The sequence below is a fragment of the Pogona vitticeps genome, chromosome 4 (genome assembly GCF_051106095.1).
Source record: "Pogona vitticeps strain Pit_001003342236 chromosome 4, PviZW2.1, whole genome shotgun sequence".
NCBI classification, from domain to species: domain Eukaryota; kingdom Metazoa; phylum Chordata; class Lepidosauria; order Squamata; family Agamidae; genus Pogona; species Pogona vitticeps.
Window position 1 is genome coordinate 107,401,831 of NC_135786.1, and position 16,261 is coordinate 107,418,091.

Here is a 16,261-nt window from a genome sequence, read left to right on the forward strand (position 1 = left end):
AGTGGTCAATGTCCCACATCCAAGTAGGGCAGAGTGCTTTGATGGAATTACAAGAAGTGCATAACATGTGGCCTTCTAAGTACCGCCATGATTACTGAATCTGTAATAGGACCCTCTCAGTCACAGTGTGCCTTAAAGGAAGAGCTGGAAAGTTTGGTGTCAAGGAGGCCTCAGGAACACAGAAGACACAGGGTGGTGGACTGCTACCTGCAAAAGGGGCCCAGCCTAATTAAGCTGGATACACTAACAAGACAGATCTAACAAGTATTAGCATATCCAGCCACAAGAAGGCTGACAGGAAAAAAATTGACATGTTTGAAATATTGTGCTGGAGGACAGCATCACCGATACCCTGGACTATCAGAAAGACAAACAAGTGGGTCCTAGAGCAAATCAAGTCTGAGCTATCTCTAGAGGCAAAGTAAAGAATCTGAGACTGGAACAGGCAACACAGTAATGCTAAGAAAGATTGAATGTGCTCCCATAATGCAGAGAAAGGAGCAGGACTGTTTGGGATAGGACATTTTGGAGATCACTTGTTCATAGAGTCACCATAAGTCAGAGGTGACTTGACAACACATAATAATGCTAACAAGCTAACCTAAAAGCCATCCATGGAGATGGGACATTGAGGACTTGTCCAGCTTTAGTTTTGGTCTTCATATTCCTTTTGTTGATTAACATAGTTTCAGATCAGTTGGGGCAAGGGGCTTAGATAACAGGTAGTTCTGCTCCTGTGACAAGTAGCACAGAAAGAGAGGGATTATAACGGTGCACTCCTGATTGGCAGTTTCAGGTACAACAGCATTCACCAATTCAGCAGATCTCAGGATTTAGGTACTGTGTTCTGGAATGCATGTGGAGGATCAATACGCGCCATGATCCGATAGAGGTTTTGGGGACTGGGTGAAAACTGGCTGAAGTTGAGCAGACATGACAGCAGGGCTTTGAGGCTCAGGGTTCACTTTGATAGGTAAGGAGAGGTGGCATGGATACCCCTGCTCCTTTCTCCACATTATGGGAGAACCTACCGCAGAAAGTGAGAAGTTAAACTTAATCTGCTAAATAAAGTTGGGGTCCTAGTTAAACCTATCACTTATGTCTTGCTGCTTTATTATAGGTTGGGGGAAAACTAGTTTTATTATATCTTTTTAAATGGCAAATTGCTTTCACAATTTTCAAAATTTTCAAAATTAAAAACTGGTTTTAATGTCTTATTAAAGAAAATATAATATTTACTACTGTGTAACTAGAAACAGTTGAAATTCAGTAGTTCATCTTTTCATGAGTAAAAAGAATAAAGTGGACATCTACCATACCACAGATACATTTCTGGTGCAGTATTAAATAATACATAGGCAGCAAGATTCCATAAATGTAAAATTACTTGCACTAACAAATGTGACTCTCTCCTACTTCATCTCATCCCTGACTGAAACAAATGAGTAGATCAATGAAGATCTGGTTTTGAAATGTCTGGATGATATTTATTCGTATCACAGTATGGCACAATTTAAAATTATGGGTGCATATGAAATATAAGAAAAATTTAAAACAAAATTTTATATATATACAGTGGTGCCTCGCATAACGTTTTTAATTGGTTCCAAAAAAAAAACCTTATGCGAAAAAAACTTTATGCGAAACACCATTTCCCATAGAGATGCATTGGAAACCGGTTAATCCGTTCCATTAGGCACGGATTGCCGTCCTTAAGCGAAAAAACCCATAGGAAACATCGTTAAATGATACAATGTATCCTCCATTGGAATGTATTGTAGCTGACTCAATAGGTTTCAATGGCTTTGCGAAGTCAATTTTTGCAAAATTAAGTGTGTCATAAAAGGGTCAAAAATGGTTTTAAATGCTTGGATTAGCTTCTGCACCCTCTAAAACGGATGCAAAAGTTAATTTGGCTTTGATCTGACTTTTCGTTAATTAATGGTGAATTTTTTCCCCCCAACTTTTGACAGCTGTCAAAATCTGACAGCTCCATTATTTCCTATGGGGGAAGAAAAAATTCACAAAAAATTAATGAAGACTCAGCAACTGTTCTAAATTCTTGGGTTCGTTAGAGGACCCCCTAAGTTGTGTGCAAACCTGATTTGGCTTTGATCTGAACTTTCGTTAATTTTTTGTAAATTGTTTTCTCCCCCATAGGAAAGCATGGAGCTGTCAGATTTTGACAGGTCCATTGGTTCCTATGGGCCAAAAAACAAAAATTCACAAAAAATTAACGAAACGTCAGATCAAAGCCAAATCAGGTTTGCACATGACTTAAGGGTCCTCTAATGAATCCAAGCATTTAGAACCGTTTTGGACCCTTCTAAGACACTTTTTAAATTGAAAACAAAAAAAACGTTAAGCAAAGCAGGGGACCTAAAACCAAAAACGTTAAGCGAAGCATGGTCCCAAAAACGCTATGCGAAAATCGCCCATAGGGAAAAACGTTATACAAAGCACAATCTGCCTCTGAAAAAATAAACGTTAAGCGAAAAAAACGTTAAACGAAGCAAACGTTAAGCGAGGCACCACTGTAATTAGATTATCTTTTTACCAGAAACAGGCCACATCAATAGTGTTATTTCAGTAATTTGCTATATCTTCTACTGTACACATGATGAGGCACGCACTTAAGTGATGCATTTATTGAATTTTTCCACAGTCACAGAAAAGTTTGTCCTGTATCTAATTACTCTTTGATCCTTCTAACTTTGCATCAAAGTCTTAAGTGACTTCCAGATGGTCCAACTAGAGCACATGCATCAAACTCAAGGCCCACAGGCCGAATTTGGCCCGCCAGGCCGTTTCATGTGGCCCTCGCAGTGTTGTCTGCTACTGTGCAACATACAATGCACAGGCACTTAGTCACCCATAATGCTCTGCAAAGATGGCCCAGCAGGACTTCTAATCCCAGCATTCCAAGCAATGAAGAGTCAGAAAATGCAGCTGTTTGGGAGCATACAGCACCTTGGGAAATGCAGTCCTCGCTATTGCTCACTCCCATTCTTATGGCTCCCAGCTAGGACTATTTGATGGCATCACCTAGCAGTGGCCACCTCCGCCTCCTTTCCTGGATCGACTACGGAAGTAAGTGAGAAACCAGGTGATAACAAGGGCTGAGGCAAGTGCGAGGGAAAGGTGGGAGACTTCCATGAAAAATTAACAAAACAAACAAACAGGTGGGGCTGTGGAGTGGGCGTCAACGGATGTTACTCAAACTAAGTTTTCAATAAATTGTACATTAGTTGTACACTTGAATATCTGCCTGCCATTATTTCTAGACTTTGATCATAGACTTTTACTTTCAGAGCTAGTTATTACTTATGTTATTACTAAAACTAGTAATAATTGAATGAGAAAGATTATATTTAATATGATAAAGAGTAGATACATTTATACAGTCTTACAGATACAACCAGCCCTTTGAGGGCAACCATAATGCCGATGCGGTCCAAGATGAAATTGAGTATGACACCTCTGAGCTAGAGTCTTGTCCTGGTGGGATAAACTGCTACAGCCTCTGAGAACATGACACATTCAGTTTGGATGATAACAAGTGTGCAGCAATCAGTTTGAAAGATCACTGAAAATGAGGTGGGAATGAATTATCATTATCAATCAGGACTGGAAGATAAAAATGAAAGGGGCCACCATCCCACTGGGCAGAGGTCCTTTATTTTTTGCTACAAGTTTTCATGTTACTATTCAAGCCTGGACACTTCAAATTTGAAAGTTTCAAACAACTATCCTATTATAAAAGATTAAATGAATGAATGAATGTAGGTACCTACATTTAGTCACATACAGTAGTCACATACAGTAAGACCAGTGGGAAGTGGATTTCCCTACAGCTGCTGCTACAGCCCCTGAGAACACTACATAGAAAACTAAACCAACTTCAGCTTCAAGGAAAAAAAACAGCTAGCTACAACAGACAGACAGAAATTGCAGGATCCCTCAATTACAGTCTTAATTGGAATAGTAACTATATAAATTTACAAATCTATGTTTTAATAGTTTCAACAACCAACTTATAAGCACTTTTGATAAGGCAATGTATAAATTAGAGTGTGGGAAACTGAATTTAAATCACTGTGAACAATCAACTGAAACTAAAATATCCTACCACTTTCAGACCAGCTACATAGTGGGGTGTTTCAATTTAAACTGATTGTTCCCAGTCAGTTACAAGCTGATCTCCTGGTTCTCAATTTAAATGCTCCACATTTTTTCCTGGTGCTCCATATATCCTTGATTCAAATATTTCTGAAACTCCTGATTCATAATCTTGGCCAGTTTTAAAAGCCTGTTAAAATCTGAGTATGAATGATCCAAAAGATGCAACTGCCTTAATATTGTACATGAGCATGGTTCTCACATCACTAGGCTAAAAATTTCACAGAACTAGACCACCACCTAGTGGTCAGACAGAAAACAGCTGGGAAGAGTTTGAATTTTACATTCTTTAGCAGTTCTGGGTTGCAGATATACGAAACAGATTTAAAAGAGCCCAGCATCTTAAAAGGCAGTACCCAGTACCTTCATGATAAAGCATGACCTGTCTTCAGAATGAAGATGCCTTTGAACAACCTACCACTCCAAGGAAACATGTTTACAGTAGCATACATTAAAAAATATTGTTCACTCACCCATTAAAGGTCACTTTGTGTATTCAAAAATACTGTAGAAGAATAGTATTAATATTCAAAAGTAAGAAGAGTGCAAAGGAGAACTTCCTAAAGAGCCATGGATAATGTCTAGCAATCTTAGCTTCTTTCACTTCACTATTCATACCTATAGATGGGGTATAATTCATTCACGAGGGGGGGAGGGGAAGATAGCAATGTAGTTGCTTTCATGTACATTCTAATTGAAGGAAGCAAGAAAAGATTGTGTATAAGAAACTTGAGAAATTAGTTATAAAGGGCAAATATCCATATTCAAAGGCATCAGAATGATACATTAAAAAAGAAAAGACAGTCTTAATCTCAGTTCTCCAAGATAAATATTCAAAGTGGAGAAACTAGGAAGAAAAAGAAAAAAACACTGTACAGGGCAAGATGAATTTTTAAAAAAGCACCGTACAAGATGAGATAAATAAAAAGAAAGGAAACGTTAACAATAATTCCCAACCGTGGATGAAATTCATATAATATTGAAGTTCTCTTGCAACTTGCTGATTTCCAGGTATTTTAAACATCAACTCACCTTAAATATCAACTCATAGTGTAAACAGAATTGCCAATGGTCAAAATTCAGGAATTACAGCCCAGTTGTAATCTAAAAACATGTGAGCCCAGCAGACCAAGAAGAGCTGCAATACTGTCTCCTTGTTTTATGGTCATGAATGCTAGATTATGTATCCCTTTTCTTGCTCATATCATAACATACCGTATTTTTTGCACCATAAGACACACTTTTTTTCTCTCCAAAGGGGGGGTAGAAAGTCTGTGAGTCTTATGGTGCGAAGGTGGTGACTTCGCCCCCACTGGCCCCGTGGGGGGGAGCATCGCAAGGGTCCGAGGGAGCCTTCCAGGACCCTTGCGATGCTCCCCCCCCCCGGGGCCAGCACGGGTGAAATAGCGACCTTCCAGGACCTTTTGAGAGGCTTGAAAGCCTCTCAGAAGATCCTGGAAGGTCGCTATTTTGCCCGCGCTGGCCCCATGGGGGGGGTGGGGAGAGTGTGGCAAGGGTCTGGAAGGCTCCCTTGGACCCTTGCCACGCTTCCCCCACCCCCCCACGGGTCCAGGGGGGGCAAAATTGCCAGCTCCCAGGACCTTTTGAGAGGCTTGAAAGCTTCTCAAAAAGTCCTGGAAGATCGCTATTTCGCCTGCGCTGGCCCCGTGGGGGGAGTGTGACAAGGGTCTGGAAGGCTCCCTTGGCCCCTTGCCATGCTTCCCCCACGGGTCCAGGGGGGGCAAAATCGCCACCTTCTGGGGCTCTTTTGAAGCTTCCCAAGCCTTAAAAGAGCCCCAGAAGGTGGCGATTTTGACCCCTCTGGCCCCCGGGGGGACAGGGTGAGTCTCTAAAGGGTCCTGGAACACACTCTAGGACCCTTTGGAGGCTCACACTTCCCCCCCCCCGCCAGTCTAGAGCGGGCGAAATTACCATTTTCTGAGGCTCTTCTGAAACTTCCCAAGCCTTAAAAGAGCTCCAGAAGGTGGCAATTTTGGCCCCTCTGACCCCCGGGGGGCAGGGTGAGTCTCTAAAGGGTCCTGGAACACACTCTAGGACCCTTTGGAGGCTCACCCTGCCCCCCAACAGGCTAGAGGGGGCGAAATTGCCAACCTCTGGGGCTCTTCTGAAGCTTTCCAAGCCTCAAAAGAGCCCCAGAAGGTGGTGATTTTGCCCCATCTGGCCTTCAGGGGGGGCTGGGTGAGCCTCCAAATGGTCCTAGGTTGTGTTCCATAAGACGGACCTCTCCATAAGGCTCACCAATGTTTAGGAGAAGAAAACAGATTTTTTTCCTGTTTTCTTCTCCTAAAAATTTGGTGTGTCTTACGGAGAGGTGCGTCTTATGGAGCGAAAAATACGGTAATTCCTTTTACCAAAGGCTGCCTGCATATTTCACCTGAGACACACCTCCCACACAATGTCTCTTCCCCTAGGATTGCATGCAAGACCATCTGAGACTGTCTGTTTTATCAACAGATTCTATGAGACATTTAAAGCTCATTTAAATCACAGATATATTTGATTACCTAAAAACATCTGGCAAAAACTATATGTAAGTGTATATAGGAGCTGCACCTTGCATCCATCCATCCTAGTTTTAATCCTCTTATTTCCAATAGCAATCTTCTGTTATTTAAAAGATTTCTCCCTCCACCCATCTCAAGTATCCCAAAGGCTTCCCAAGGAGAAAGGAAAGAAGGAAGCCTCATAATCTGAAGTGGAAGATGGGTATTTTTAATTTTTTCAAAAAATTAAAAATGTCCTATCACCAGATGATGATGTCATCCAGTTCACACAGTGTAAATTCATACAACAAAAAGATATCAGTCAGTATTTCTGCATGCTTTTCAGAAACAAGTTTTTGAACCTAGATTAGATTTAGTACCAAAAGTTGCACCAGGACAGGAAGTGACCTCCTTATACAGTGGTGCCTCGCATAGCGAGGTTAATCCATTCCAGATTAACCTTCGCTATGCGAAAACATCGCTAAACGGGAATAAAAAAGCCATAGAAACGCATTGAACTTTGTTCAATGCATTCCTATAGCTTTAAAACTCACTGTTAAGCGATGTTCTTCCATAGCGCCGCCATTTTCGCGCCCTCGGTAAGCGAGGGCAGGGCGCGAAAATGCGGCGCGGACCTTCCGGCGGCCATTTTGGAACCGCCGATCAGCTGTTCTCCCGGCTTCGTTATGCGATATTCACTAAGTGAAACGCTTAGCGAATATCGCAAAGCGAAAAATCCCCATAGGGGCCATCGCTGAGCGAATGCTCCAGCGATGGCCCAGAGCGCCTCGTTAAGCGATTTCATCGCTCAGCGAGGCGCTCGTTAAGCAAGGCACCACTGTACTGTATTTCCTTGGTTCTAAGCACAGGTGCTATTTAGCACACATTTTCACACACATTTCTTACTTCCACGTTTTCATGATGGCAAGGACGATACTATATTAATAATAATAATAATAATAATAATAATAATAATAATAATAATAATAATAATAATAATAATAATAATAATAATAATAATAATAATAATAATAATAAAATTTTATTGTCATTGTAAGTATATACACAGTATACCATACAACGAAATTGTACGATATTGCTAGATTGACTCAAAATTTGACTTTTTCTTGATATTAGAAAAGAGAAACAACTTCTGGATCTTCATATAGGCTATCTTAAGACCTCATAGCCTGAACCTGGAAGACAACACGTGGCATCATTCATCTGTTTTGGAATACTGTGCTCTCTAAGTTCTATACCTGCCACCTAGGAAGGCAGGAGCTGAAATGATTTGCTCTAATGAGAGATTTTTTTTCTGTGCTTCTATATATGAGGTGGGGTTTAGCAACAGGATAATACATGCACTTCTCCCTCCAATCTTGTACATCACAACCACACATTCAGGAGGCAGATGGCTCTAAAAAGCAGTGAGAACTCTCCAGAGCACTAAGATTTGCCCCTTCCCCTCAGTCTCATGATAGGGCCCACCTATTAGATTTTGTCTATAGTAGGCGGTGCTGGCAGGTTGGAAGGGTATGAAATTTGCTGTCAAGAGTAGAAAAAATAAAACTCATCAGCTATACTGAAATTTTTGTAGGGACAAACAAACACGAAGTAGTGCTGAAGCAGCGGGAATTGGGCAGAAGGAATAGACAGGCAGGAACCCTAGGCAAGTGTTAAGACTATGGGGCTACCCCACTGGCAATCTCAAACTACAGATCAACTATCCATCACAACCGTCACAAAATAAAGATGATTCTGACGAAGTAAGAAGGAGAAATATTAGTAATACAGTGGGGTCTCTACTTAAGAACGTCCCTACTTAAGAACAATCCAACTTACGTAAGAACAGCTCCATTTGCTAAATTTTGCTTCTACTTGAGAACAGAAATCCAAGATAAGAACAGGAAAAAAACCTTTCCTGCTCTTTTTTTAACCTTAGGTCATCTTAGGTTAAAAAAAAATTCTCCCCCTAGTGGTAGAGTACGTATTAACCAGCTTTGCATTAGTTCCTACGGGAACTAATGCTTCAATGTACGAACGCACCTCTACATAACAAAAAAACAGCCAGAACGGATTAATTGGTTTTCAGTCCATTCCTATGGGAAATTTTGCTTCAACTTAAGAACGTTTCAACTTAAGAACACCATTCCAAAACCGATTAAGTTCTTAAGTAGAGGTTCCACTGTAGTTTCTATGGACGGAAAAGAGCAGATACGGATTAAATGGTTTTCAATGCATTCCTATGGGAAATGCAGATTCAACATAAGAACTTTTCAACTTGAGAACCACCTTCCAATACGGATTAAGTTCTTAAGTAGAGACCCCACTGTACTCAAGATCCTTGAGATACTGAAAAATACAATAAAATGAAAAACATGCTCCTGTAGGAAAGACTACCAATCATTTTTTTAATATACAACTGCCAATTCCTGTATGTTCAGGGTAAAGCAATCTATACAGTGGAGTCTCGACTTACGTCAGGCTCCACTTACGAACTTTTCGACTTACGGAATTCTCCAGCTGCAAAATTCCACTTCGACTTGCGGCCAGAGAAATTTGGCGCTTTCCCCACCTCCCCCTTCCAGGCCGTAGGCCATAGGTCGTGCCTCTGGATGCATTCCAGGGCTTCTCCGCCACCATGGGAGGCATCTTGGAGGTCCCCCCCACCGCCAATAGTGCTTTGGAGCCACTATTGGCGGTGGAGGGGGACCTCCAAGATGCCTCCCATGGCGGCGGAGAAGCCCTGGAAGGTATCTCGGAGGTCTCCCCTGCCGCCGCCTGCAGGGAGCCGAGCCGCGCGATCTCAGCCATGCTCAGACTCCCAGGAGGAGAAGCAAAGTCCCCTGGGAGGAGGAGGGTAGGTCAGGTCCCTCATGACTGCTTCCCCTCCCTCCATCGTTGCCTCTTTACAGGGAGCCCCTTTCCCTCCATGCCCACCCATGCCTCCCCTGCCATCTCCTCTCTCCCCCTCACCTGCACCCGGGCAAGGAATCTGGCCGCCGCTGCTACAGGGAGCCAAGCCACGCGATCACAGCCATGCTCGGACTCCCTCCTCCCGGGAGTCCCCTGGGAGGAGGAGGAGGAGGGTAGGTCAGGTCTTTTGTGGCTGCTTCCCCTCCCTCTATCGCTGCATCAGGGAGCCCCTTTCCCTCCATGCCCACCCATGCCTTGCCTGACTTTCCTCCCCTCCCCTGCCCTCTCCTCTCTCCCCCTCACCTGCACCCGGGCAAGGAATCTGGCCGCCGCCACCACCGAGTGCTGGAGCAAAGTCCCCCCGGCAAATCAGGTCCAAACTGCAACAAGAGACCAGCTCAAAGGTAGGAGAGACTGGCACGAGGGAGTGGGGAGGAAGGACTGAGACTGGGAGGACTTTTCTAGGCAGAGAGAGATGTGGTGTTTGTTCTGGAAGGCAGGCATTTTTGTGCTGGAGGAATAGTTGCTGGATTCTGTGTCTTGCTGTGTGTAGGGGGGTTAAAGTTCCCTCCCTCCTTTGCTTCCCCCCCTTTTCCCCAAAAGGTGCTTGGCTTGGCTTGTTTGAAAAGTGCTTTTCAAGGTGTTCTGTTGTTGAAAGGTGCTTGGCTTAAAATGTGTTCCCTCCCTCCTTTGCTCCCCCTTTTCCCCCTTGTCTTGGCTTGTCTTGGCTGAAACGGTGCTTCAAAGTGAAAAAACAATTTCAAACGTGCTTTTAAAACTGTTCCCTGCCTCCCCCCTGTCCTTTCCTGAATTTTTCTTGACCTAAGAAAATGGTTTAAAAATATCCCCCTCTAGTGGTAGAATGCAGAATAGCAGCTTCCTATTAGTTTCTATGGACGGAAAAAAGCAGATACGGATTAAATGGTTTTCAATGCATTCCTATGGGAAATGCAGATTCGACCTGCGAACTTTTCGACCTACAGACCGCCTTCCAATACGGATTAATTACTTAAGTTTAGACCCCACTGTATACAAAAATAACTGGGATATGGACTGTGTGCAAACTGGGATGAATACATTTGTATCTTATAGTGAAGTTATGCAAATTAATTGACTTACAGAGGTTTATCTAAACTAGGGAGTTTGCAAATGATTTTGGATTACTAGAAAGATAATACACTGATGGGAGAAGAAAAAAATTTAAGTCCAATGAAGGATTAAAGCAACAGGGACAAAATTGTAATCAGAGCACAAACTACACAGTCCTTTTTATTTTTATGGCCATCTTTATAACTTATCATTCTCTCCCATTTCCTCAATTATCTGTTGAGGAAATACTCAGAAGGGCAGAAGTTCACAATCAACTTGTAGTTATAGATCTGGTACAAATTTTAACACTGGCTACTACCCACAGTAAAATCAGGATCCAATTTCAGAAATTCAGACATACTCCCCTTCTCATAGCAAGCTTTCCACAGCACATACCAAGCAAGCTTGAAGTCTCTCAGTACTGTATAGTCACCCAATACAGAGGGAAGATTAAAACAGGGTACCTCTTAACCAGGACTTCAAAACACTGCAAACAAGGTCTCAAGATCCAGGCTGCACAGGAACACTGAAAGGGATGTACTCAAGGTTTGGAAACTACTGTCACCTTTTCACAACCTTGATATCGTTAGAGAAGAGAGACACTATTGACCCTGCTGCAATTCTGTTAACTATCAAGGGCAGTGGACAAACATTTCCACTGAAACAGAAGATCAGCATCTCCTAAAGAACAGAATGGCAGTCATTTATTTACTAACAGTGAAAACATGGGAGGCGGTGCTAAAAACTCTCCCCAGTGTGTAGTGGTCTGTCATTAAAAGTTTAGCCTTTTGCCATCCGCATCATTCCAGCCAGGGCTGGTTCTTCACCAAATTAGAAACAAACACAATAGAATGCTATATACTGGTTTTATAGTTGCACAGTTATAGGTGCTACCAGCTTCTATCTTCTCCTCCCAAATACCATATGAAAGGCAAAATGAGCTAGAATCTTTATACAATTGTGGAGGTAAAATTTTGAAGGCAGAATTATTTATTCAGTATCACATGGGGGTGTGCGGTAATCCTTTTGTGGCAGAAATATTTCTTCATTCAAAACACATAGGGGGCAATTCTTCCACTGACCCTCATTGTCCTCTCATAATCTAGTTTGGAGCACTGGGGAACCTTGGGAACTGATATTCAGGCAACGGTGGAAAGTGCAGAAAAACTCCAATAGTACACTGATTTCACACACCCAGGTTTTTTGTTTGTCTGTTGAAACCATACATGCTATTACATAATCTCTGGTCTCCACTTTATCCTACCCTAAATTAAAGAGAGATAGCCCAAATAAAAAATGATAGAATGATTTTAATATGAATCCAAGGCAGACCTTTCAACATCACAATAATCCAAGTTTATGCACCAACCACCAATGCTGAGGAGACTGGAATTGACCAATTCTATGAAGATTTACAACACCTTCTAGAACTAAGACCAAAGAAAGTTGTTCTCATTCTAAGGGATTGGAATGCTAAAGTAGGGAGTCAAGAGATAAAAGGAACAACAGGTAGGTTTGGCCTTGGAGTTCAAAATGAAGCAGGGCAAAGGCTAACAAAGTTTTGTCAAGCGAACAAGCTGATCATTACAAACACTCTTTTTCAACAACACAAGAGGTGACTCTACACATGGAAATCACCAGATGGGCAATACCAAAATCAGATTGATTATATTCTCTGCAGCCAATGATGGAGAAACTCTATACAGTCAGCAAAAACAAGACAAATAGTAGAGAAGAGAAGAGAAACAAAATGCAAAGGAGATAGGGAAACTTACAGAAAATTGAATGCAGACTTCCAAAGAATAGCAAGGAGAGACAATAGAGCCTTCTTAAATGAACAGTGCAAAGAAACAGAGGAAAATATTAGAAATGGAAAAACCAGAGATTTGTTCAGGAAAATCGGATATATTAAAGGAACATTTTGTGCAAAGATAAACATGATAAAGGATAAAAATAGGAGGGACCTAACAGAAGCAGAAGACATCAAGAAGAGGTGGCAAGAATACACAGAGGAATTATACCTGAAAGATTTGGATGTCCCTGACCTTGAGCCAGACATCTTGGAGAGTGAAGTCAAGTGGACCTTGAAAAGCTTGTCTAACAACAAGGCCAGTGGAGGTGATGGCATTCCAGTGGAACTATTTAAAATCTTAAAAGATGACAATGTTAAGGTGCTACATTCAATATTCCAGCAAGTCTGGAAAACTCTGGAGTGGCCAGAAGACTGGAAAAGATCAGTCTACATCCCAATCCCAAAGAAGGGGAGTGCCAAAGAATGCTCCAACTACCGTACAATTGCACTCATTTCACACGCTAGCAAGGTGATGCTCAGAATCCTACAAGGTAGGCTTCAGCAGTATATGGACTGAGAACTCCCAGAAGTACAAGCTGGATTCGAAGGGGCAGAGGAACTAGAGACCAAATTGCTAATGTGCACTGGATTATGGAGAAAGCCAGAGAGTTCCAGAAAAACATCTACTTCTGCTTCATTGACTATGCAAAAGCCTTTGACTGTGTGGACCACAGCAAACTATGGCAAGTCCTTAAAGAAATGGGAGTGCCTGATCACCTTATCTATCTCCTGAGAAACTTATACAAGGGACAGGAAGCAACAGTTAGAACTGGATATGGAACAATTGATTGGTTCAAAATTGGGAAAGGAGTACAACAAGGCTGTATATTGTTCCCTGGCTTATTTAACTTATATGCAGAATACATCATGCGAAAGGCAGGACTGGAGGAATCCCGAGCCGGAATTAAGATTTCCGTAAGAAATATCAACAACCTCAGATATGCAGATGATACCACTCTGATGGCAGAAAGTGTGGAAGACTTGCCAACCGAAGTCTGAATAGTCAAAGCTGTGGTTTTTCCTCTAGTGATAGCTAGACCATAAAGAAAGCTGACTGCCGAAGAATTGATGCTTTTGAATTGTGGTGCTGGAGGAGGATCTTTGAGAGTCCCCTGGACTGCAAGGAGATCAAACCTATCCATTCTAAAGGAAATCAACCCTGAGTGCTCACTGGAAGGACAGATCCTGAAGCTGAGGCTCCAATATGTACTTTGGCCGTCTTGTGAGAAGAGAAGACTCCCTGGAAAAGACCCTGATGTTGGGAAAGTGTTAAGGCAGGAGGAGAGGACGACATGGTTGGACAGTGTCATTGAAGCGACCAACATGAATTTGACCCAACTCCAGGAGGCAGTGGAAAACAGGAGGGCCTGGCGTGCTCTGGTCCATGGGGTCATGAAGAGTCGGACACGACTAAACAACAACAACAAAATTAAAGAGTAGCTAGAAAGAATAGGGGAAGGACTGATTCCACAGAAGTTACATTTCTGATAACTTCCTATTGTGCTGCCTACCTAGAACTTTGAATAACTGCATAATCCACATGATGGTGCCAGGAACCTTCATAAAGAGTTGCTTGAACTGAAAAGTGGCTTTGGAACAGGAGAATGTGACAAAGATTGATTCCAGTTGTCCAGTGGTATCCACCATTGTTCAAATGGTGGATACAGAACTTCTCAACAAATTCGAGTTGAGCTGCAGACACAGGGTACAATAGTGTCAACTCGCACTGTTACCATCTGAATGAAAAGGGACGCTATGGTCGGAGACCTAGGAGGACACCACTGCTAACACAAAGGCATAAAAAAGTACAATTGGAGCATACCAAAACCTATGTGACAAAACCACAATCCTTCTGGGAGAACCGACTATGGACAGATGATATTTTCGGCCATGAATGTAAATCTACAAAAAAAGAGTGTGTGTTGTCTGTGTTCCAGAGGAAAACATCAAGACCATGAATCATAGATACTTGGAACTTAGCATGAATACTGAAGGGGCACTAATGAAGTCCATGCATCTTTTAACTTGGTTATGTAAAGTAATAAATTAAGTAATAAATTATTTTTAGTATATTTAAATAAGTGTCTGTGTTCCATATCTGCAGAATCATGTTCAATACGTAGGTGGCAGACTTTCTAACTAGTGCATAATTTTACACTGGTGATAGGCAGAAATAGTCTGTGGAACAGTTACTGAACCATCCCTGTCTTACTGCTCTGTGACAGCCCGCTCCAAAATACTAAGGCAACATACACCTTCCTCAGGGGAACGCAAGGTCCACCAGGACAGGATATGTAGCTACAGGTCTAAATAGATATGGCTTAACTTAGACAGGGTGGGCTTCATATACACAACTCTTACCACTGCATAAATTAATGTAGGAAACCAAGGACTATTTCCAACCAATGGAAAATTCACTAGTTTCATTAGTAAATAAATAATAAAAAAATACCAAGTCACAGGTGATCAATAAGCAAGGGTGAATACTAAAAGTCATAAAGCTGCAAAGTTGCACACATTTTCTAGGATAAGCTGCACTGAACATGGGAATACCTATTTTTAAGGATACATACAAAGGAGAACGCTCTTATATGTGCTATGGTATATATGTTAGCACTGTTCCTGTCAAACTCTAAAGTAATTAAAGTAGACAGTGCATTAACTTGCTTACTGGACATGAATTAGATAAAAGAAGGTCTTACCTTGCCTGTGCTTTGTAAAATAGTAGTTCTTGTCCTCCACACTCTTTCCCTGCTGACAATGTCTCTAGTTACATCAACCTCTGCATCAACAAAACTTCGTTGTTTAAGGGCAGTTATGTCATCATCCAAATCAGTTTTAATAGTAGACCTTTTCTTGGCCATAATTTTGGCTTTGATAGCAGCAATCTTTTCCACAGACATGGCTTCAGATAAGGATCTAGAAAAGAATGCGTTAGAAGATTGAGCAATGTTACAAATCACCATTTGGCTACCCTTGACATTTAGTCCAGTCGTGTCGGACTCTAGAGGGCAGTGCTCATCCCTGTCTCCAAGCAGTAGAGCCAGAGTTTGTCAGTAGGCAGTTTCCATGGTCATGTGGCCAGCGCCACCATTTGGTCACACAACAATGCAAAATGAATGTTTCTATGGTAAACTACAAAGACTCTGCAAGGTTGAAAAATCATGCTTAGTTCTCCAGTAAATATCAAACTGTCAATATTTAGAGACAAAGCAAAAGATAAATTTAATTTATAACCATTCTACTCGTTTTAGGATGGCACTGTGAGCATTTGCCAGAGCCTTTGGACTTCATGAAAGCTCAAATCTGTTACATCCCCCCATTAAAAATGTTCTCCAACTTTCATTCACTGTTGTGTGGACCACCCACAACCCTGGCTGCTCTCCAACTTTTCTGTTGAGCACGTACTTACTCCTGTTCCTGAACTGGATGAGGATCTTCAGCTGCATTGCATATTTTTAAGAACAAAGAGAAAGCCAGTATCGCACGTAATGCATTTAGTGGATAACTAGGTTTTTAGAGAAAGTACTGCTGGAGGCTTGGGCTTGTTGCAAGGCAGCAGCTAGTCCTTCCCACTTGCGAGAGGCAGCAGCCTGCCCGAAAGACCAATACAGCCCCACTCCTGTCCTCTGCACTATTACCCCATGCACAATGCCTCTCGCAAAACTGATGGTAAGGTGACATCTAAGCACCCTGTATTGCAGTTAAGCTCTAATTTATA

General features: G+C 42.0%; 1 protein-coding gene across 2 annotated transcripts in view; it reads right to left on the reverse strand.

Moving 5' to 3' along the window:
* The window catches only part of CDC73 (cell division cycle 73), a 196,414-nt gene that overhangs the window by 158,635 nt on the left and 21,518 nt on the right, over window positions 1-16,261 (reverse strand). For both annotated transcript variants that reach the window (XM_072998097.2, XM_072998098.2), the window contains exon 7: window positions 15,243-15,459. In XM_072998097.2, coding sequence (XP_072854198.1) covers window positions 15,243-15,459 — 217 coding nt within the window. The remainder of the gene's footprint in view (window positions 1-15,242; window positions 15,460-16,261) is intronic.